The sequence below is a fragment of the Abramis brama genome (assembly GCF_963993115.1).
Source record: "Abramis brama genome assembly, chromosome: 5".
In the NCBI taxonomy this organism is placed as follows: Eukaryota; Metazoa; Chordata; class Actinopteri; order Cypriniformes; family Leuciscidae; genus Abramis; species Abramis brama.
In genome coordinates, this window is record NC_139967.1 from 10,521,694 (window position 1) to 10,546,526 (window position 24,833).

Here is a 24,833-nt window from a genome sequence, read left to right on the forward strand (position 1 = left end):
TAATTTAAATTGTTATATTTGAACAAACTCCTAACCCTATTTATTATTTTTATATTTATGTTGCTGCACGCATGTTATTTATTCATTTTTCTGTACCATTTGTGCTAAGGACATGAATGATCAAACACTTGTTAGATATAAATGTACTCTTACTTTTCTTACTATTCTTAGCAATCCGAATGACATTTTTCCCTGGTGGAGGATAAAATGGGTGAAAAAGTCTATAGAAGGCTACTCTGGCTAGTAAGTAAATAGCTAGTAACCACCTAGCAGCTCACTAGCATCATCCTGGCAAAGTTTGCATGGGTAAGCTGTAAAAATCTACTCCATTTACACTGCAGTTGGTGTGTTGTATGGATTTGTTGTTAGCGGGCACACTCACAACACTGACCTTGGTGTTAGATAATGAGGTCTTGTTTGTCTCAGGGAAATATTTCTGCCCTGAGGCCTGTCAGTTGTCAAAAACAAAAGTTAAAAGAGTTACAAGTTTATTTGGCACCGTCTCCTCATTAAAAGAATCCCAAGGAAGAATTTCAGGGCCAACAGTCACAATATGGAATGTATTGAGAAAATTGAAAGCCATACATCTTTAATGTGGCAACTTGGCCTATCCATTTTCTGATGTGTCTACAGTGAGGTTGACATATTAACAATTTACCACAACCAAAAATTGACAAGAATTTCACAGGTGACACGCACAGCCACTGCTAGAAGCATGACATCACACTGGCTCGTTTCGAATGACATTGTGTCATATTTTCTGCGAAATGATTACGGCCACATTCTAGACTGGGAAGAAGCCTCTTCATTACATACAGCAGGCATCCAGAGACATTCACAGGGCCCTTTTTTAATGAGAAAGAAGCCAAGCTTGTATGTCTTGTCCTGCCTGCTGGCTGCCATTATGACCCATTAGAATCATCATTAAGAGAAAGCACAGGGCCCATTGTGCCTAAAGTGCCACGGACTGCTAGCTGAGGAGCCTGACTACCACTGTCCGCTTTCACTGTATGAACGTGCCTCCGAGACTGGTTTCCAAGGCAACGTCACTGACGGGCAACTTATTTCTTCTCTGCTTTGAAGGAAAAGGCAGCAAGACAAGGTTATCCATGAGTGCATCTGTTTAGACCTTTCCAAGCGATTGGGTAGAAGTTCTCCCTTAGCGCTAATCTTGTACGAGGCTCTGCCCTACAAATCCTAACCACTGCCGTTCCCAAAAAACCTTCAAAAGCCAACCCAAAGCTGCAAAAAAGGACAAGCTCCACCACCTACACACTTAAAAGGACAATTTTCCTTCAAAGAACATGTTCTGTTTGTAGACTTGGGCTCATTTATGAAGTGCGTCACATTTGGCAGGGGAGAAATATGTCAAGAACTCGAGCTAGCGTTTTTATCCTTCAATTATTGGTGGCCATTAATGATTAAGTGGTATGTTAATACAGCTCAGATATTCCATTAGGAGCGCCGGTCTGAGGTTTTAATGGCCTGGGAGAGAGTATGTGTGCTGCAAGCTTTCAGAGTCTTTGTTTGAGGTTGCACTAAGCTGTTATGAGTGAGGACTGCATTAAATGGGCTAATTAGTGGCCTTGGGAAGATATTGTCTTAAATTACTCTCTACCTCTCCATCTTTCCTTTCTGTGTTCTTTTCTAGCACTATTGCCAGTAAAATAGGCATATGTGATTGTTGAAACAGGTGTTTGCTCTAGGAATGCACTGACATCTAGATTCTGGTCAATAAGCCAACACTTTTTTCAGTGTTGAGATCAATACGCAATAATTGGCTTATATTCAAATTCTATAATATTTTGTGTAAAACATTTATTCAGATTAGTGATGGCTGATATGCATTTATAAATATATTTATATGTGTATGTACACTAGCTGTTGTATTGAATTTGGATATTTATAGATGATAGATGATTAACCTTCCTTTTCTAACCCCTTGATTATTTTACTATTTTTTTACGGTTTCACTTTATTTTGACGGTCCCTTTAACACATTCTGTTGACTATAAGTAACGTTGCACCTACATGTCAACTAACTCTCATTAGAGTGTTAGTGGAGTATAAGTAGACTGGTTGGGTTAGGGTTAGAATATGTTGACATGTAGTTGCTTATAAGTTACTTATAGTCAGTAGAATGTTTGTTGGAGGACCATTACAATAAAGAGTTAGCAGATATTAAGCACACAGTCTACTAATACTCTAACGAGAGTTAGTTGACGTAGTTGCAAAGTTACTTGAAGTCAACAGAATGTTCAAAGGGAACCATCAAAATAAAGTGTTACCGCTTTTACATTTTGAAACATTGTAGTCTGTAGAATGCTTAGTGTAAAAGCTTCTTTTTTGCACTGCACTCTGATTAACTGAGCAAAAGCAGAAGTTCCTCTGTACAACGACTGTGGCAGTGTTACTGAAATCCCTGGAAATATCTTGTGAAAAAGAGAGAGTGAGCTAGGGGGACTCTGAAAGACCAGTATAAAGGGTGCATGATCCCTTTTCACAGCACAATTGAAACATAATTATTTCATGGCAGACTGTGTGCTCTGTAAATCTATGAATGGGAACGGCATTTAACTTTAATTAGCTCTGATTTATTCATTCTGACTGGATTGCTTGCAGAAAATTGGATCATCTGATTATAGTCAAGCATGAAAATGACCTGATTAAACACTTCATAAAACCCATGGAGAGAGAAAGAAATACAGAAAGAAAAGGAACCTGGGATAAAACGATAAAGGGGAGATAAGAGAGATGAGGCACAGAGAGGAAGACAGTCAGACAGATGTGGATGTATTTGGTGTCATGGTTTATGCCAGCATTATGCACAGTGAGCAGAGAAGGCATCGCAGCTGGATTCTGTTCACCCTGCTGCAAACTAATGGATGGATTGGCAAACCAATCCCACGCTATAGGTTACATGTCTTCAGCTGTGCCAAACTGCATGCACATTTGATTTGAGATGCTTGCATGCACCTGAGCCACAAAAAAACAACCCTGTGGTGCTTTCCCTGTCCTATGGTGTCGACAAAATCCACTCAGTATGGCTCAAATTATCTGTTGTTTTGTATTGAGTGTGGTTTGTGATTTGTTTCAAAATACTGTCAGTAAAGGCAGGATTAAGGCCCATTCACACCAAAGACCGTTTAAATAAGCATTCTAATTCTATGAAAATCTGGAAGTTCTTTACCACATCTATAATGATAACCTCACAGAGGAATGATTGATTTCACTTTCAGAATTTATTTTTTTCCCCCAGATGATGAACAATAAAAACATTGACAGCCAATTAGAATCTATCCTGCCCTACCCTTTAAATAGCTTGAGCATTTAAAGCGCTAGACAACATAACTGCGTTTGTATGGATGCTGATATAGTTATAGCTATCTTAATAGTTATCGCTCTCGGTGTGAATGAACCTTTACAGTTGAAGACTGCACTCTTTACCCCAGCTACATCAATTAAAGCATCTAAACTGCATTTGACATCCGAATTAAATATAGTGACTATTAAATAAAAAATAATCTCTGTTTTGTCTTTCTTTCTTTCTAGTTACACCAACGAATGAGAATCTCGGGTCCAAAACTTCCAGCTCGACCAAAGTGTCTGGCCTTCAGCGTAGCCAGGAACAGAGTAACAACGTTTCGTTTGTCCCGCCGATCTCAAGTCCGACTCCTGCGTCGCCCCCTACGGGGTCTCCTGCCCCTGCTGCGGCGGCAGCCCCCCCACCTAGACCTCACCCTATCTCCCCAAACCCTCTCAGTATCAAGAAGGAATCTGTGCCCCATATCCCCACCCCTCCCCTCCTGAGGAACCAATCACATTCACTGGAGCACAGACTCCCACCCCCGTCACACCACAGCCGGCCAATCATCAGTCATCATCATCATCCTTCGCCTTACAGCAGTCTTCACGACATCAGGTTAGTAATATTTTTTGAGCATTAAGACAATATAGACACGTGTCTTCTTCCAGTTAGATTTGTAACATCTTTAGTTGATTAGAACTTCTTAATTATTGCCCTGATGGTGGAAATGGGATTTTTTTGTGTGTGTGAAGCTCAACAACCAATTTTTATGTTCCCAGTCACCTAGTCCCTGTTTGTTTGCTAAAAAATTTAAACATGAATGGGAATATTCTTCAGATATATTTTACTCAGAAGATTTTCTAGGGGTGCCAATAATTTTGGCCAATGTGTTTTGGAGAAAATCACTGATTTGATCATGTGATTCCACACCCCCACCCCCACCACACCACACACACACACACTTTCAATTGTTTTAATTCAATGAAAGGTTAATTTTTTTTAAAGATCAAAAGGATCATGCAGATTTATTTTCACAGCCATATTTGATCATATTTGCCAAGGGTGCCAGTAATTCTGACCATATTTATAAATATATGTACATATGTATATGCAATTAAACGTTATATTTTCCTGTAAAATTTTTTTTTATTTTGTAATAAAAAAACGGAAAATTCGACAGTTATATTTGAACTTCATGACAGCTTTAAGTTCATAAACTGTCCTAATATGAATATTGTTTCTTATATCCTGTCTTTCCTTTGTAATCACAGCAACAACCCTTCCAATCTTCCTCCCAAACACCACCTGTCTCACTCCCCTCATCACCTCCGCGGCCTCCCGTCTCCTGCTCCTCCACTTCCTCTCTCCATAGCCGGTCTGCCTTCCTCCCACTACTCCCTTCACTCGCCCTCTCACATCTCCAGCCATCCGGCCATGTTCGCCAACCCCGCTACACTGCCTCCTCCGACCAACAGCCTGGTGGTGCCAGGACACCCTGCCGGACCACCCTATCCAGGTAAAAAAAAAAATCCCCTCTCTGAGATGTAAACTTTTTATGGTGTAGTTGATGTGAGATTTGAACATATTTTTGACAACCAGTAGGTTCCGTCAGTCCTGCAATATAACAAATTGATAAAAATATTGAATTTGCACATGGGTGTGTACACATTAGAGTTTACGCTGCACTAAAGAATGCTGCAAATCCACTGATTTCAATTTGTAAAGGTGCCTTTCAAGGATGTAGAGGAACAATTAAAATGTTTGCAGAAGTGATGGTGCAAAAATTTAAACTTTTACTCTGACATCAGCATCCAATGACCAATGAGAATGGAGGGTCCAGTTTTTACCAACTTTTTACCAGACCTGCAAAATACATTTAATGCATTTCTGTTCCTCAAACAGGAAAAAAACTTGTTTGAAAAAAAAACTTTTTCTAGTGCCCTATAAAATTAAAGGTATGTGATACCACAAAAATATAAACATTGTTTATTCATCTTATGTATTACATTTATCCCATTTTGAAGACTTAATTTAGCTTATTGTAATACTAGCCTTAGATTTGCACGAATTTGGTTCCCACAAATCTAGTGACTGTTCCTGCAGTTACTGTACTTTAATTGCTCGGTATAAAATTCCTCTGCTTGTTGACAAATAACCCGTGTTAAAGACAGCTTTACAGGCACAGTATTGCAGTATAACAACAGAACTGCCCTTAAATCACATTCTTTTCAAGATTGTTCAAGTACGAGACGAGATGAGGCACGCATCAGAGGTCAGCATGTGAAAAATTTGACTTATATCCAGTTTCTACAGTATATGATACCTGTAATAAAGAAGGATGTCAGCTACACTGCTCTTTTCTCATATCTGGATCCGGTGCCTTTTTTGAGGCACAATTATGACAATTATGTCAGTTTTTAAATGCCTTGTTTGATACAATATGCTAAAAAAAATTGATAAATTATACCTGTCCTCTCCATCTCTGCCTTTCCTTGTACGGTAAGTGTAATTTTTTTGTTGATTATTGGCTTTTAGATGCCAATTCCAGACAGTTTAGTCGCACTATCGAGAATCTAAGGATCAAGTATAGAATGACAAGGTATTTAAGAAAAAAATAGTATATTTTAACATGCAGTTAGCATCTACAGTGTCATCCTTTCTTTAGCTGCCATCACTAAAAACATATCTTAGTTTATTATAAGAAACCAAGTGTAGACTCTTAAATTAAAAGTATATATTGATGTCTTTTAAAAGCATCAAGCAAGTGCTCAGATTTTTTTTAAACATTAAAAACTATCTTAAAGGAATATTTTACCCAAAAATGAAAAATTTGAACGCAAACCTGTATGCATTTGTTTCTTTTGGGGAACACACTTTTTATATTTACTTATATATGTGGTCAAAATTCCACAGAAGAAAGTAATTCATACAGGTTTGGGTGATGAGGGTGATCATTTTTCCTTTTGGGGTGAACTATCCCTTTAAGTCAGTGCAAGAGTTTGTGTATGTCGAGGCAAGTGTGTGTGTGTTTTCTGCTGAGGTGACTCTTGGTTCTCTCTTGTCTTTAGATACCAGCCTGTTGATATCTTTCAACCAACCAATCATGTATTGCCAGCCTCATTCGGGGATTCTGATTGGCACATTGTCACAGGCAACTCTCTTACCTCCACCAATGAGTCCTCACGTAGAAAACCCTCACACCTTGAATTGGAGAAACAGAGAAAGCCAGGTGACTACCCTCTTTCGCTTCTTCCTACCGCTGTTGTGAAAACTCACTGGCCGCCCTTGCCTTTTTTTTCTTTTCCCTCCCGTGTCTTCCCCATCTCCCCCCTTTCCCTCCTTTTCCCCTTCGCTCTCCTTTCTTGCAGAGCATGATCTTCTGCGGCAGGAGCTGAACAACCGCTTCCTGGTTCAGAGTTCAGAGCGAGGTCGGGGGTCGGCTCCAGGGGCGACAGGGTCGCCGTTAGGCCCTGTGTCGCTCCTCCGGGCTGAGTTTCACCAACATCAGCATATGCACCAGCACCAACACACGCATCAGCACACCTTTACGCCTTTCCCTGCCAGTCTGCCCCCGGCAGCCATCATTGGGCCGCCCACTGCACCTCCAATGGTGCGTACCCCAGCCAGAAATGTGAGGATAAGTAAAAAACAGATAGATTTTACTCCCTTCCCTTACCTCCTTATTCCCCCTTAAAATTCTCCAACCTATTTAAAACAAGCCCTTTCTATGCGGCCATCATATTCTTCCAGCAATTGACTCTCACTATCGTGTTGACGTATTGAATATCAGCATGGCCGCATCACAGTCGTGCTGATAGTCAGACTGACGGCACAAGTGACTTATATTTGGCATATATGGCACGTTATTTCGTCTATTGTTGCTCCTTTCACGAAAACAGTTCAATGTAAGGGAGCAACGCACAGACTGGCAGCCTTTTTGGAACATTGCAAACACTGACAAGCCGACTGATGCAAACTGTGAAGCGGAACGGCGTTCATCCAATCCTAATAGCGCACCGGAACTAATTGTTGTGTAATAAGTAATAGAGTTTACAACCCACTACTGAGGCTTAAGGCTTATCATGAACCAGGCCAGATCTTAAACAGAGGCCAAAGGGTTGAAACAGTTTTACAGCACCATCTCAGTGACATAAGCGATACCCATCATCCTAACAAGATAAACAATTGTCCCATGACAACCACAAATATTGTAGCTCTTTCCCTAATAAAAACCCTTTTTGCTGCCATGTTGACATGCCGTACTCATTGCGCTTTTATAGTGTGAGCCAGAGATGTTTTATTGCTTTCATATGAGCAGAATGGTGATGTTTCTGAGTGCTGGGGGCTGTTTGAGAAAAACAGGAGGCAGACAGAGTCTTATGGCGTGACTGAGGTACAGACAGAACTCATTCCATGTTACACATTCAAAGCTTGCGGTCAAAACATAATGACCTCATCGCAGATGAAAGTCATGACATCAACGGGGTTGTTTTGATAGAGCGTAATTGCTTCCGTGTGCAAAGCGGCTATTAAAGGCAAACTTTGGCAGCCTGTAATCAGATAAATTCAGCTCCTCAAAGTTAGCTAGCCATATAAAATGCATTCAGATTTCTGAAACGTACTCAAGCAAGAACGAGTGTCTTATCTGCATACTATCGCTGCTGTCAACCAATCCAAAAGATATTATGTCAGAGCACTAGATGAAAAGTAAAGCATTTTTGAATCATAGATTACAATCTCCAGAGATTAAAATCTGTTTGCATATTATCTTAAAACATGCCATATGTTTGTAGTTTGCTGTTTGGATTCTTTTATGGGTTACAGAACTGTTTCATCATCAGAAATTGAAACACTTAAATAGCGATGAATCTGAATGCTGAATGACCTTCCTCGAATGTTTTACGAGATGCAAGTCTTGTTTGCTGAACTGCTATTGTTGAATTTCTTTTAACACCATGTGATTTACAGTAAATGTGATGTTTTCTACTGACAAATACACTGATGATTGATTTCTAAAGCATTTGTGCTTGGTTTAAGAGTCTATGCATAAGAAAGAAATGTTGTGTTTAAATTTTTAAGTCAACATGAGATGAAAAAAATAACCCAATTTACTTCCTTTATGCATGTTCCTGGTCTTATTGTGCATAATTCATTGGTGTATGTTATTCCAAAGAAGAAATATCCTTTACTGACAAAGGAAAACTACCTTTTGTTACGTTCGAGAATGTGTCCGTTCAGGAAAGTAAAGTGGGTAGCGAATGTCATTTCATGTTGACTTTGAACAGTAACACTTTATATAATGTCTTTCTTGTTTCCTTTTCTCTCTTCCCGTCCTCCTAGCTTTTCTTGTATAAAGATTTAATTGTTTACAGATGTAATATTGAGCCTTGATTTGCCAAAGCTGTTTGTTATAAAGCTCTGACACAGGGCCCAGGGGCTGTGAATTATGAAGCACTTTTTTTATAGACCACTCTAAACCTTTGCTGTATTTACTCTGCAAGTGTTAACCATAAAGCAGGTGTGCGGCCCTCAGAAGGATCACAGAAGTGCAATTGGAAGCCAGATCAGCAATTTTCTCAGCCAGGGCAAACTCGTGTGTTTGATTTAAGCTAATTATCACCACACATTCATACGATGCAGGATAAAAGCAGCTTATGCATGCTGATCTGTTGGAATATACAGTAAAGTCTGTATCATAAGTGGGCTGTGGTTCAAGATATCTTGCTTTTTATAGAAACCACACTCTCACACAAGAGTTTATCCACTTTTATTACCATCACCTGAGACATAAGATGATAGGCTTCTGTGGAAACAACACTATATAAGTGGGTTTGTAAAGGATTTGTATGTTAATGTAAAAGAAATGACTTGAATTTGGAGGGCTAAAAACTTGAACCAGTTGAATTAGAATGACTTAGACACTTGTTTTATTAACATAATAGTATAATGTTTAAAAAATATGGATTTTTTAAATGTTTATGGACAAATTTTAAAACATTATGTATTTTATTACAGTGATTTAAAAAAATGATTAAAGCTATGCCATCATAACTGTCTAAAAATGATCATAAACCATTACAGCTGTTTCCTGACTCATCAAATACAGAATAAACATTTTTTCTAGTTGCTATCCTGTAGTTACACTGCTATAGTTACGCTCAAATTGCACTGTTTAACTAGAACTTGACTTGAAAGATTTACTGTTCTATATGTATTTCTAAACTGTAAAGGAATGGCACGTCAATTTAATTGGAAGTGAAGGGTGCCTTTCATTTGTTTAGCAATCTGGTTGGACTCTTTTGTGAGTGTGTTCCCACACTCCGAGTCGGCTCTGTGAACCCTGTGCCAGCTGCGGCTGCTGTGGTTTTCTTTCATGTGACACTGAATGGCTGTTTTACTGTGTAATTGTTTTATTAAAAGGGTGTAATTTATTTGAGCTTCATCTGCTATTTATTTGACTATGTAAGCACACTGCAGTAAAGCTCTCTCATGTTTTTGGTCACAGATGCCTTTGATTTTATTTGATATGTTTTTAATTTGCGCTCTCTCTCTCTCTCTTTCTCTCTCCCTCTCTCAGTTCGACAAGTACGCCCCAAAGCTGGACAATCCTTTCTTGAGACATTCAAATGTAAGTGGCAAATTTTTTTGACTGCATTACCCTTGCTTTGACTGAAGATGAATCAGATTGTCAATTATGTTAACTTTGAGACGTATGCCTATTTGTAAAGTTTTTGCATGTTTTTTTTCTTTTTTTTTTTCTTTTCTTTTTTTTTGCAGTTCTTTCCCTCCTACCCGCCAACAATGCCGGGCATGCCTCCATTGCTTCCACATTCAGGGCCCTTCAGTTCATTGCAAGGCGCCTTCCAGCCAAAGGTTAGACCTTAACACACTTCATGTGGGAATGTAGACAAAACTGTTTTGACTTGAGCAGAACGAGAAAGAGAGCATGTAGTTGGTTCGAATAATTACGAGATTAAGATGTCAAACAAAATTGAAAAATATGGCCCATAAAAGGCTGGTAGTGTGATCACACAGATGTAAGTGTAAGAAAAAGAAACTGACGCTTTCTACAGGTGCCATATGAACCTGAAAATATTTTTGTGAAACATAGGATTAGTCTAAAGTATTTTTCAGTTATGAGAATGGAAGTTAAATTTCCTCTCCAACATTTTACAGGATGCACCGAAATTTATTTTTTATGGAACCAAAATTAAAGTTTTCATTTAGCCAAAAGCAAAATCCCAAATAATTTGAATTAAATTTGAGAAATTAGGTACAGTATTTGAACTCGGTATGCTGTTCAGGGTGTCGTGATCACGGGTGATTTGACCTGTCATAGAACAGTTCTTTTTTACATATTACCAATCTAGCATCATTTTTGGTCACAAGAGCTTCCACACTGTTAATGTTTACCTGTGTTAGCTTATCAACATTGTGTTCACAAAATAGATGCTGACACAGTCAAAATGTAGCTCCAGAAAGCAATTACTGTTTTGGTCAATGATTTCATCCCTCCAAAACTATTTTGGACGAAACTGCAAAAAAATTTCAGTTGACAATTTCATTGCATTATTATTCAGGCTTCCTACATTTTCAAACTATGGTTGCTTAGTACAGATCCATCTGAGAGAGAGAGATAGATTTGAATCTGGGATGGCTCATGTCTCAATCCCGTTCCCTTCTCTCTATCCCAGTAATTTCCTGACACATCTTTCCATTTGCTGATAATAAAAGAGGGGAAAAAGGGGTCCAGATACGAAGGTGTCAATTAAAAATTAACAGTTAACCTCTATAAAGGTATTTAAAACATTCCCTGTGTATCCCTGGTATTGTCAGCATTACATTCTCTGTGTTCTCTATATTGAGTAGAAATGTGGCATGTCCCCTGATCTAGAGCCCAGCCTCACCTCACCATTAGTATTCAGAGTGCTCTCAAATCCCACACAGCTTCATTTCCAGACAGATGGAGAAATCTACCACTGCCACTTTCTCCACTAATGGATTATGCAAAGAGGCATAGGCTCAATAACCTGCTGGAGGCTTTTGTGTTAACTTAAGACTTAGCACTGTGGTCTTAAGCAGGGTGGTTAGTGTGCGTGTGTGTCTTTGCAATGTGTGTGTCTTTGCAATGTGTGTGTTAGATAGATTTCACTCACTTGGTGTGTAATGGTTTTTACCTGGCACTTCTCAAATAACTCTCACTATTATGTTAGCTACCAGTCAAAGGTAGAGCGAGTCTGGAATTTCCAACAAGTATGAAGTTTATTAGAATAAATGACTGTGGCATCCATGAAACCTGGGACTAAAGTGAAGTTTTAAACTTTAGGCTACACCCATGATGATTCACAGATTCCTGAGCTGACATGTTTCCTTTTAAAACATTGAGTTTATAGGCTTATATTCTAATTAAATAGCCTAAAGGCTTTAGTTACATGACAGCAATGAACCATGATTTGGTCATTTGCTAGTCATTTTTAAATGCATATTTCTGCAAAAAGTTAATTTTAAACTAGCACACAGTAGATTACCTTAAAGGTAACACACAGACTAAAAGCCACAAAACATCTGTATGAATTTTGCAAAATTCAAATTTGAATAAGCTACATTTTTTCTAGTTAATCCAGTTTAAAGATTAAGTTGTTTTCTGTTCCAGGTAGACATTAGTCAACACAACAAGCAGCCACAAATGCAGTGCAGTGTAATATCTCTAATCAATTCATAATTGAAAACAGTAAAGAAACAGACCTCAGTGTCCATTGTTCCATTAGCCTATGTTCCATTAGCTTTTTCTAAAAAGGTCTTCATTTTCTCTCCAGGCCTCAAACCCGATTGATGTTGCAGCAAGACCAGGAACGGTCCCGCACACTCTCCTTCAGAAGGACCCGAGGGTAAGCCGTCCGCTAAGAGATTAGCCATTACAAACTAATGAGGATTGTGGTGTTTTCAGCATTTCATGAACTTGAAATTTTCTCTATTTTCTCTATTTCTTTTCCTAACAGATAACAGATCCTTTTAGGACTTCAGTAAGAGTAAGCATCAAATTTTCATTTTCCTTCAAATCCCTGCATGTTACACCTTAAATGCTACCGCCTTTTTACTAATGCTTTGAAATGTCTTCTTCGCTCATGGCAGAAGCCAGGTAAATGGTGTGCTGTGCATGTTCAAATCGCCTGGCAGATCTACCATCATCAGCAGAAGATGAAAGTAAGTTCTCTCTGAAATCAAGAAAAGGTTCAGAAATGACTTTTCCTCATCTCTTTCTTTAATATTGTGTAGCCTTTAGTGTGAGCGAAGTACAAGAATGCATAAGTACACTTTGTAATCTAACTTAGTAATTTTCCCTCATTAAGGAAGGTTTACAAATAAAGAAATAAATAGTACTTTTTAAACGTTGTACACATATAGTCACATTGAATATAACCTCAAAATGACGTTTGTCCCTTAAAAGCAGATGCACTTGGACCCGCATAAACTGGACATGAATGGAAAACTTGATCTATTCAGCCGTCCTCCAGCTCCAGGCGTGTTCCCTGGGTTCCCCTACCCTCATGACCTGGCCAGACCCCTCTTCTCATCAACAGGTGTGTGAAGAAAACTCCCAAAGTTAACATGAAATCAAACTTGACTATTTGCTCTCAGTATACATTCCTAGTCTCATTATGCATAAGGTTATGCAGAAAATCAAATCCTACCGTACACTTTTTTTCTCATTGAATGTCCTGTAAAATGAGTAACAAACAACATGTCAGGTAACACTTTATTTCAATGGTCCACTTTAGACATTCTACTAACTATAAGTAACTTTGCAACTACATTAGAGTATTAGTAGACTGTCTGCTTAATACCTGCCAACACTTTATTGGGATGCTCCCTCAGCAGATATACTAAACACTGTACTTTACATTGCAACTACGTCAACTTATCCTACTAATCCTAACTCTAACACTGTCTACTAATTTTCTAATGAGACTTAGTGTAATAGAGTGTAACCATGTCATATTTACTTTAAATTCTTGAGATGAAAAAGATTATAGTTTTAGATAAAAAAACAGTTGCAGTTACACAACGCTTCCTGTAAATAATTCCCTTTCCTGCTGTTGTGGGAAAGCCTGATGCTGAAATCACTGCTAGACCTGACCTCTTTAAGATATTACTTATATAAAAGCGATTTTTATTTCACTTATAAACTATATTTATAATCCAATCAAGATAGTGCCCTCACGGATTATTTATATCTTATCTTGCAAATTATACTGCAATATCTTTATTGGTATGGCTCCATTATAATAAACATGGATTTGTATTTCCTCATTTGCATGTTGTTATTTTGTACGTTGTCTTGGCTCAACGCTGGGGCTACGGGCATGAATATAAATGCTTTTACCTGATATAATTGACTGGTAGCTCTTTGTTGAAGGGCAACAAGAGCGTGTCTGCCCTTTGGATTGTAATTATGCAGCGTGGTGTCATGAAGGAGCTTGTAATTGGTTTCTTCATTAATGATACACACTAACAAATGACATATGAATAGACGGTTGACCCTTTGAAATGCAACCTGAACACTCAATCTAAGACATCACTGTCCTTTTATTGTCTGGGTAAACTACTCTAAACACACCATTGGTTGAGCCAGGTTGGCTTCTAGTTGTCTCTCCACATTAAACTGGAATAGGAGAAAGTATTTAAACTGACCTTAGTCTCTTGTCTTATTTTACAGTATATAGAGACTACATCTACCTCTGTTGTGGTGAAAAATGTAACTGTTTGGCTTTTTTAACTGTTTGCTGTATTCTATAGGATCGGGACATCCAGCTGCTTCACCCTATGGGCCGTCTCCTCACCACGCCGGCTTCCTGCCTCCTAGCCATTTGGCAGGTAAGTGTAAGTAAACCACCATTTTAAATAGTTCTTCTTCTCGATGTCCTTCTGTAATTCAAATTTAATACATTCATCTCATATTGAAATCACTTTTTATTTAATGCGAACATAAACAAGGCAAAGAATGGCAGACGTGCAATCTGTTCCATATGTTGTAGTGCTTGCACACCTCAGTGATGATCAAGATGAGCTATTAAAGCACGTCTTTCCCAAACCAAATTCCGAATATATATTGTAAAAAATATACATATATATTGTAAATATCAGTCATGGCCTAGTGTAGAACCTTTAGATAACATGACAAATTGAAAATACTATACTAATATCCCTCAAAGCCTTGTTTTTGTTCTCGTCAAATAAAATATAAGATCTACCCTAAGGCATATTAGTCTGGTATCAGTCGGCTCAGAAGTGTCTCCCCAAAGGGTCAGATATTCTAATTTTACCCTATGTTTTTTAACAATAAAATATCTAATATGTGACCCTTGATCACAAAACCAGTCACAAGTAGCACGGGTATATTTGTGGCAATAACCAACAATACGTTGCATGGGTCAAAATTATCGATTTTTCTTTTATGCCAAAAATCATTAGGATATTATGTAAAGATCATGTTCCATGAAGATATTTTGTAAATTTCCTACCGTGAATATATGAAACATTTATTTTTGTGAGTGAATGCGGCATAATCGCAAACATATATGGACAACTTTAAATGCGTTTTTCTCAATGTTCCGGGTTTTTTTTGCACTCTCAGATTCCAGATTTTCAAATAGTTATATCTCAGCCAAAAATTGTCCTGTCATAACAAACCATACATCAATGGGAAGATAATTTATTCAGAAATTGACCCATGTGACTGGTTTTGTGGTCCAGGGTAATATATATTCTATATAAATAGTACATTTGTTTTGTTAGTGTTTGGAAAAATACCTTAACATGCTTAAAACAGGATAAACTTAATAAGCAAAAATACTTCAGATATTAAGGCTTGATATTTTATCTTGAATGAAAGTTACTTTTTTGCTGAACAGGCTGGTGTATAAAAAAGCAAAAATTACCACAAGACAAAATACACGTATTTTCGAAATATAATATAAAGCAATACAATGATATAATACAGTGTACAATGACTGTTTTTTTATTATTATTATAACCAAATTACTTTTATTCACCAAATTACCCACACACACACACACACACACACACACACCTTTCTGACCAAAACTCAACCTTTGTTTCCATTTGTACAACAAAATACAGTACAAGTATATTTTACTACCGTTTCCTTTTTACTGGACTCTGCTTTGTTCACATAGTGTTCCCCTACAGTTTCTATCAGACATGTTATTTGAGTTCAGTGATGAATGCTGATTTCACACAGTGAGCTCTCAAGTCAATCCAATTTGAATTTGTAAACACCTGGGGCCCAAAGGAAATGTAGAGAAAACTAAAATGCAGAATTGGGTGAGGTGTTGCCTAGTAGTAAAAGCTCAGGACTGGTAATCAGAAGGCTTCTGGTTTCTGAGTCAAGAACTTATCACTATTGTGCCCTTGAGCAAAGCACTTAACTCTAGCTTGCTCCAAGGGGGATTGTTCATGTGAATTAGTGTATTGTGAATTTCTTGGCATAAAAGCATTTGCTAAATGACTGCTTACTTAAGTACACTGTGGATTAGTCATAAAATCCATTCCTGGACTTCAGGAATTTAAATTCATGTTCCACATAGAAAACACTGAATAGTGTTTTTAGTTCTGTGGGCCGGAGGTTGTTTGTTTTGTATTTAATTTGATTATATATTAATGCAACTGCATGGATGATTTTGGATCCTTTATCCCTAGCAAGGTAAGTATTAATACATAGCTTAATAGGGGTAAGGGGTAAGTAGATGCAAGGATCACATAAACTTTTGGAGGAAATGGGAGACACATGAGCTGTTTTGCTAGCTTTCACTTAATCATTTTCCACATCAGACATTTCATAATGTCCCTAGCAATCGCACTCCAATCAGGTATCGCTCTTCATGCCAGCACCTTTCGCTACCTAATCCGCAGCCAGTGAACACTCTCCAACAATCTTACTGGGAGAAATAAACAACCCTTAGGGAGTTAGAATAGCAGCAGTAACAGTGACGCAAAAAACAAAGCTGGCTTGTAAGAGAAAAGCCGGTTGGAATGGTCGGGCACCTCCGGCCCCGCGTCGCTAATCCCTGTTTGGCATTTTGCAGATCCATTCAGTCGCTCCAGTACCTTTGGCGGCCTCAGCAACCTTTCAAGCAGTGCCTTCGGTGGATTAGGCAACCCAACCCTCGGTAAGCCCCGGCCCCCGGCCTCTAGCTCAGCTCAGTGCAGCACAGCTTAGCTGTAGACCACAGAGAGTGCAGAGGGAATAAAAAGGAGGTGGGAATGAAAGAAAGGCACTTAGCTTTGCTGCAAATGCAAAATGAGAGTTAAGGGAAACAGGGGGAGGCAGGCATTACCGCAGACAGGCCTTTGCCAAATTCACACCCCAACTCAAACTCGTAACCCAACTGGTTTATCATTGCTCTTGCATTTATTAGTTTCTCGCAAAGTAGGGGTTCGCCATATCTCATTTCCTCTCCCTTCTTCCTTCATTGGCTGAATGGGAGTTCTTTTAGTGAAACTGATTGCATTGAAATAGAATCTCTATGGAACGCTTTGCTTTTCATAGCTTTTGAGCCCGCTGGGTCATTCATTTGTCCTCTGCTGAAAAGTCTTAAAAAGCAGCCCTTGGTACCCCATTTGTAGAAGAAACTATCCCATTAACCTTTCAGTTTGTGTATGCAGAACCTTGATAGAACTGGACTGTGATCTGATACACTGATGTTATGTTTCTTGTTATTTCAGGGGCCAACAGTGTTTTTGGACCCAAAGAGGGTCCAGGGCTGCATGGTCTCAGCAGTCCTCATCACGACACCTGGAATCGGCTGCACCGTACACCGCCCTCCTTCCCGACCCCTCCACAGTGGCCCAAATCTGCAGATGCAGAAAGAAGCAGCTCTGCAAACAGCCACGATAGAGACCGAGACCGGGAGCGCGAGAAAGAAAAAGAAAGGGAGAGAGAAAAAAGGGACTCTTCAGTTGGGAAAGAAGAGAAAGAAAAGGACAGGTTGGTGTTGCTGATTTCATGGAGCAAAGCATCTTATTTTGCCTTCTTTTTGTCCACTGATTCAACTAATGATGGGTTCTTTCCTGTTGCAGAGACTCTATAGATCGCAATCGCCATTCAAATCGCTCATCTCCAGCTTCCGCTCCAGTTAGCTACCAGATCAGCAACCTGATCCGCTCAAATAGCCAGAACTCGACTGACTCTGGCAGACACCGCAGTGGCAGTGCCGACCGCAACCGAGAGCCTGAGAAAGAGCATTTGGAGCGCCAGCGAGAGGCAGGAATTTTAGGAGACATAAAGGTGAAGGAAAGTCGTTCTCCAGGGAAGGAGATCACAGACAGGCGTTCCTCAGATGACTCTCTCAAATCCATTCACCGATCGCCCTCTCCTTACTCAAAAAATGTCCTTAACGATGCAGGAATCAAGATGGGTATCCCACAACCGTTACCGATTAAAGAAAGTGAGAGGGATAGAAAGGAAACCAGCTCAGGGGATCTGCTACACAAGGTGAAGAACGACATGAAGATCAAGGAGGAACGCAAGGAAGAGCAGGACGTGATGGTGATTGGATCTGAAGCTGCCACTAAGCCTCAAGTCCCTCCTCCACCTCATCAAACAACACCAATAGCTCATCACCACCCTGTACTATCCCATCAGCCTCCTCCGCCATCTCCTCGCTGTAGTGACCCTCCGACACCGGCCTCGCTTCACGGAGTCCCCATGCCACACTCACTGCCGCTCACTCTGAGTGCCATGCATCAAATGGGAAGTCTGAATGCGCTTGAACGCACCCGCATGGCACCTTTTATGGGAGTCAGCCCTCTTGCAGCAGGTCGAGACCGCCTTCCACATCCGGCGTTCTCCTGGGATCCTCTACGAGAGGCTTACCGAAACCTCGACCTTCAGCGGCGCATGGACTTCCAGCTTCGCTCTGAGCCTGGACACCGATTCCCTGGCATCTATGATCCAGAACGGGCCTATCGGGATCGGGAGCCACATGACTACTCGCACCATGAACACCTTCTGGAAGTTCGGCGGGAACAGGAGAGACTGAGGCAACAGGCTGAAGAAAGGGAACGGATGCATTTACGGGAGGAACTGGATCGGGCAAGGCTTCACCAACTTCACCAGTCGCCCATCGAAGGACACTTGCCCCACATGCCACCATTTATGTCACACCTTGGTGGGATGCCATACCCAAGGCTTAGCCCTTCAACAGGACATAACGGACTTCTTAACCGGACACCCCCAACTGCAGCACTAAGTGCCCCACCACCTCTGGTACCCTCTGGTGCTGCCAGACCAGCGTCGCCAAGACGGACTACGCCAATCACCACCCAGGACCCTCGGGAGTACTCTCCGTCACGCAACCCCAAAGAAGTGGAGGCACGGTAACGTACTAGGAAGGAAAATGCCTCACTTGAGTTGGACACAGGCAACATGCACTTATTTTCACACAAAGTAGAGTAAACGATAAATAAATGTGTAATTTGTACAAAGATTTGTATCTTGGAACAAGCACATCAACCGGCTTTTTTAATTGATTGGAGTAGAAGAAATGAGTTGGTAGCTCCATCTCTTGGTAGCTCCGAATATAAGACATAAACGTGAACTACCAAACAGAAATTTGATATTAATATATTATTAATCCAATGCCTTTTCAGTTTTCAAGTGAAAAGACATTCTGAAATTTGTTTGTACATTTCCTATCCTTCATGTACAGACATTTTTTATGTATTTGCATTAAGTTTCATTTGTTCTCTGCCCTGTATTTATCCTAGTGAGCTGCAGGATATGGATGTCTACATATCTGAATTGGTATGAACTCACTGTTTGACAGTTGATTTGCTCTATGGTACCTGGAGATATTCAGTGCTGACCATGTACAAAGTTACATTTCTGAGTTTTTTTGTTTTTGTTTTTTGAGATATGCAGACAAATATGCATTACAATATTCTTGTTTGGTTTATGTAAAATTTAAAGATATTGTAAATATCTTGTTGATATTACTTGGAACGAAATGACATTGTACATTTGTTAGGCTTTTTAAATGTTTCTAAAAAAACAATGAAATTAAACAGAACCACTTCCAGGTTGAAAACCATGGTGACGGAGCTGTCCAATCAATGGGGGTGCGGTCATGGCAATGCAATCTATGCAAAGAGGATTAAGAGAGTTCTGATTGGACGGTTGTCAAAATGGAGTTCTAAAGTGAGAACCTGGATACCTGTTATTCATTTGTCCAATTAAGAGCCAATGAAACAAACAGCTATAAACCTCCAGGTCATAAAGGAACTGTTTTAGCAGTCAACACTTCTCCAGCCACAAAACCTGGACATCTGGGAAACATATTGGAATGGTTGGGGTGGCAATAGACTCTTTCTGTCGACCTTGTGGTGTTGTGCAGTTGTTTTTCTTAGACTCTTGTATACAAAACAAGTAGAGCTTTAGGCGTGAAAAAATGAACATTCATGGTTTAAAAATGTATGGAATAAAGGTTGGACCTTATATCTGCATACCTGTCTGCTATTTAATTATAGTCTTCAGTAAACTCGCTGAATGTTGATGGTGAAGTGTGCAATGTTTCATACCCTATATTGAGAAAGAAAACTTTATACTTATCACAACAATACCAAGACAAGTGTCTGATTCGTCTTACAATATTAACAAATATTTTTTTCAAGTATTTATTGTATTTTTAATTAGCATAAATTAGATGGAGTGCAGCAGATGATTTATACTTCAAATTGTATTTTACAAATGTACTTTGCAATTTAAATGTTTATGCAAATATTCCTTGAAAAATAGGGTTCATTTTCTTTATGCAAACACATTATATTCCACTGAATTTTGGGTGACCTTTCATAACAGAACCGGATTGCTTTTTTTAGAAGATGTTTTGAAGAAAAAAAAATGGGAAACAAAATTCAGAAAGTGTCTGTATGTCAATTAGACTTTGTTCAGTCTGTTTATGCAGAATATTCTCCAGTCACTATTCACTATATGTTCTCAGGAAAGAGAGTTTATGTCAGCACTGCTGTAGAGAGTAGGCTGAGAGTGGTGATGGGACAGGTCTGCAACACGATATCGATTTTCTGCAAGTGCAGCTTTTGAGTGTTTGTGTTGCAGGTAACTGGTATTGACTCTGAGGCTAGTGCCGTATTGACCTGCGGTCTGGACTCATTAATGGGAGTGACGCCTGCTAATGAGGGATGGATCAAGAAGGCGAGGAAGAAGTAGTGAAAGAAACTGAAAAAGAATAGACCGAAGTTGGTCTGTCCTGCAACTAAGACGACAAGAGGTTACTGTCCCTCTAGTCTCTCTATCTTTGTCTGTCTTTCTGACGTGCAATTTCATTCTTCTGCTTTCTCTATCTATCTTCTCCCCAACTGACAAACAATTCATCCTCATAACCATCCCTAACTGGCTCCATCTGGCGTGCCACGCTCTGGCCTGCCCTCGGTCTCGGCCCTCACCTCAAGTAATGGCAGCATGCGTCAGGCAGTGTGCAGTCATTAGTGGTGTTATTGAGAATCGATGGTCTCCCTGCTGCGTCTGGCAGCCTATCTGGACGTGCTGCTTCAGAGAGGGCCATCGCCGGAGAGAGAGATAGACGGACTGGGAAAGCTGCCGTGAGGTGTATTGGAAAGAGAGTTAAATCGGGATCCGTTTCAATTTGGCCATCCTGTAATTGAGAGGGTTATTCCATAGACACTGAGCATCTGTGCCTCTCTGGCCTTCTGCTGTCTCCCTCTAATCAGCTAGTTAGCACTTTCCAGACCTGGACCGGATAGAGAAAGCAGAGAGAAAATTTTCACATTTATTTTTCTGCTTTCGTCTTTTAAATGACCACATGTCTGTCTGTCTGGTCCGTCCATCCATCCATCCATCCATTCATCATAGAAGTGTTTGATTGTTTGTCTGGTTAATATGGTCCCTGAATGCTAGTCTATGCCATAAATGTTCTATCTAGCTGCAATGAGCATTGTTTGAAAATAAAACGCCTGTTTTTGGAGCATTTTTGCTGGCAGAATTTCAGTTAACGGACAATTCTCTTCATAGACCGTTTTGTTTTTGGAAATAGTTATAACTTTTCCAACCTCCTTAGTGGAGCAGAAATTACACACTTGACTTATCTTTCATACCGACACTGGCCAATTATTTGAGTATAAAATAAAGCAGAAAACAAAGTTGTTCCAAACCTTTAAGCATTTCTTTCTTCTGCTGAACACAAAAGAAGATATTTTGAAGAATATGGCTAACCAAACAGTTGATGGGCCCTATTGACTTCCATAGTATTTTTTTATTTTTTTTTCTTCATACTATGGAAGTCAGTTGTTCATCAACTGTTTGGTTTGCCATATTCTTCAAAATATCTTTTGTGTTCAGCAGAAGAAAGAAACTCACACAGGCTTGGAACAACTTGATGGTGAGTAAATGATGACAGAATTTTTATTTTTGGGTGAACTATCCCTTTAAGCAGACATTCAACTAATACTCTAATGACTGCTAGTTGACATGTAGTTCCAAAGTTACTTATAGTTAGTAGAGATCTACAGTGGACCATCGAAATATAGTGTTACCTTTTTTATTATATAATCCACTACTTTTTTGTTAATTAGCTTCTTACAAATATTAGCAGAAACAGCATTTTTTTTTCTTCTTCTGGTTTTAACCAGTCCATCTGCTTATTTTAGGAAATGCTGACTACATAGGTAAATGAGGTGTCATGTCATTTTTTGCACAAATTGTAACATTTTAACAGAAGTTTATGTAGTCCTTAAATTTTCTAGCCCATTTACCCAAATTTCAGTCTATGTGGGACGTTTTCACTCTAGCGCAGGCTGATCTGTATTAAAGTATTATCTGACACCAGCAGAAGTGGATTAAAATTCAGTTTGTAAGAAGTAAACTTAAAGGCCCACTGAAGTACCTTGGAACGCGCAGGTTTGTATGATGCGTTACAGGAAGCCAAGGCGGGACTTTGAATGGCTCCACCCCATTTTCAAATAGCCAATAGCGTTTAGTTTACCTCACAGACTGCAAGTCGTACTTGACAGCTCCATGGAAGCGAATCAGAGCGCTGATGATACGTTGGATTTAATAGTAGAGATGTGAATAAATTCTAGACATTTCATTCTTAACCAACGTACAGTTAGAAAACGGAATAAAACTCGAGCGTTTGAGCAACCAAACACACATCTCTGACCTATACTGCTCTGTGACGTGTCAGCGGTTGCTTTGGGCAGGTGTTATTTATAGCATAGGGGGAGGGAGTCGCGGGACGCTTTAGATTCTAGAGAGCATTTGAGTGGACAGAAGATGTGATGAGAAGCTGAAGTCCGCAGTGATGTCATACAAATCCGTGATCCATTTTAGAGGAAGTGAGAGACTTAGAGTTTTGAATGCTTATATCTCCTAAATGTGATAATATCCATGCTATATTACTATTCATACTATATATTCATACTAAAAGCGTAAAAAAAAAAAAAAAAAAAAAACTTACATTTTGATTTCAGGGGGCCTGTAAGGAGTGGCAGTAAACTAAGACAAATTCTATATTAAACTATACTTTCCCCCCTTGTTTTTCATCTTCATCTACACCCTGAAAAGTACACATACAGATGGTAATACTATATGAAAGTAGCCTATATATCATTTACTCAATAACTGTGCTACTGTATATTGACCAAATCCTTTGCAGACCATGAAAGCACTGACCTCAGACGGAGTGAATTCCAGACTGAAGTGATAGAATAGCATCTAAGTCTCTCTAACAGTAATGCTGTCGGACTCTGAGTGCTTCTGGAAAGAAACACATCCACTGCAAACAGGAACATATGAGGGAATGGAATGGAAACAATCGTTTATTCTAAAAACAAGCAAGCCACCGAGATATGATGACATGGAGGGAGAAATGAGAAATAGTGAGAGTAAAGATGTAAAGTAGACAGGGAAAGATGGGGAAGGGGGAAAAGGAAAGAGAGAGAAAGAGAATTCCAGACAAACCAACTGAGCCCCAGCAGCCAAAATAATTTTTCCACTTTCATTCATTTTTTAACTGATTTTTTTCCTCTTTCTTCATGCCTCAGTGAAAGCTCGCTGCCTGACTCCTCACACTCACATACACAGGCATCATTGTGTATACAAACCATAAAAGCCAATGAGAATTTCTGCAGCTGGGTTCATCTGGCAGAGATGGAGGTTATAGTGGAGCGAAGCACGCATGATATTCAGACGACCTGCAATCTGCGCTGCTGTACAGGGTGGAGGACAACAGTAAATTGGTGGAGATGGATGCTAATGCTCAATAGGGAAGGAGAGTATAACAAAAGCTTTTTCATACACTGACATTTATTTGTTCAAATATAATGTCATGATTTTTTTAAGTGAAGGTTTGATTGTTTGACACAGCCCTGTTAGCCCCTGTTGGTAGATGCTGTAACTACATGCTCAGTAGCCAAAAAGCACTGTTCTTTATAATTGACTGTTTAACAATAGCTGTCTTCAGGTAATATAGGCCTCCCTGTTCTCCCCTGAAGTTCTCTAAAAGATTTTTTGGGTTCTCAATTGGGAAGCGGGACTTCTCGCATCAAACAGTGAAACTTTGATTTATTCCTTCAAGCAATGTATAGCAATGTCTCACAAATATATGGATGTCTGTTTGTCCACAGCGCATAAGACGGCCTTCATATGGAGAAAGTCATTTTAGGTCTGCAGTCACATTCAGTGAATTATATTATTGCATATGATCCGAAGGAGAAATGTATTTTGGAGGGAAAACAAACATTTTATTTTAAATAATTATTCAAGTTACTATTATTTATTATGTGTCTGTATCTTATCATAGGCGGAGCGTGTGTAAGCCTTCCCCTGGCCACGGGTTAAAAATGCACCTGAACATTTAAACTAAATCTAGTTATAAAGTGAAAATGAAAATTAAATGAAAAGTATCGGTTGCATCATAAGTTTTGCATCGTTGAGCACTATAACCAATCACACACAACTATGTTGAACTTGAATGCAGTGGCCAATCAGATGCGTTAAGATGAATCGCTGTAACAACATGAATTTTTGCGAATATATCATCATAAACTATTTAAATGTGTTTTTAAGGAGGAATCGCAAAGCCTTTCCCCCGAAAGTTAATTCACCCTTCTCCGCCTGTTTATCTTATTTTATTCAATTAAAAGCTAAAAGTTTGAGATCGGTACGATTTGTTTAAAAGAAGTCTCTTATAAACTTTAAACTCCAGTCTTCAGTGTCACATAATCTTCAGATATCATTCTTTCAGGATTCTTTGAATAAAGATTGTCTTTACTGTCACATTTGATCGATTTAATGCATTCTTGCTGATTTTCCCAAAAAAAAAAACTGACCCCAAACTTTTGAACAGTGGTGTATATTGTAAGTACTCAATTTAATATTAAGTATTACAATAAAGCAAATCCCTTAGACCTACACTGAAAGGCCTGAGCCACAGGCTCTTTTAACATGGGTCAGTAATCAATCGCTCAG

General features: G+C 39.2%; 1 protein-coding gene across 21 annotated transcripts in view; it reads left to right on the top strand.

Annotated features, from left to right (window-relative positions):
- Positions 1-19,831, top strand: part of fbrsl1 (fibrosin-like 1) — a 300,204-nt gene extending 280,373 nt beyond the window's left edge. For 8 of the 21 annotated variants that reach the window (XM_084113439.1, XM_084113455.1, XM_084113435.1 and 5 more), the window contains 13 exons: positions 3,553-3,922; positions 4,579-4,823; positions 6,676-6,938; positions 9,885-9,935; positions 10,085-10,180; positions 12,124-12,195; positions 12,307-12,336; positions 12,440-12,511; positions 12,756-12,888; positions 14,105-14,188; positions 16,414-16,497; positions 17,054-17,315; positions 17,408-19,831. In XM_084113439.1, the coding sequence (XP_083969565.1) occupies positions 3,553-3,922; positions 4,579-4,823; positions 6,676-6,938; positions 9,885-9,935; positions 10,085-10,180; positions 12,124-12,195; positions 12,307-12,336; positions 12,440-12,511; positions 12,756-12,888; positions 14,105-14,188; positions 16,414-16,497; positions 17,054-17,315; positions 17,408-18,710 (3,065 nt within the window). In that variant the 3' untranslated portion in view covers positions 18,711-19,831. Of the gene's footprint in view, positions 1-3,552; positions 3,923-4,578; positions 4,824-6,375; positions 6,537-6,675; positions 6,939-9,884; positions 9,936-10,084; positions 10,181-12,123; positions 12,196-12,306; positions 12,337-12,439; positions 12,512-12,755; positions 12,889-14,104; positions 14,189-16,413; positions 16,498-17,053; positions 17,316-17,407 lie in introns of all 21 variants that reach the window. The other 13 variants (XM_084113442.1, XM_084113437.1, XM_084113441.1 and 10 more) reach the window with 10 other exon arrangements.
- The last annotated feature ends 5,002 nt before the right edge of the window (positions 19,832-24,833 follow it).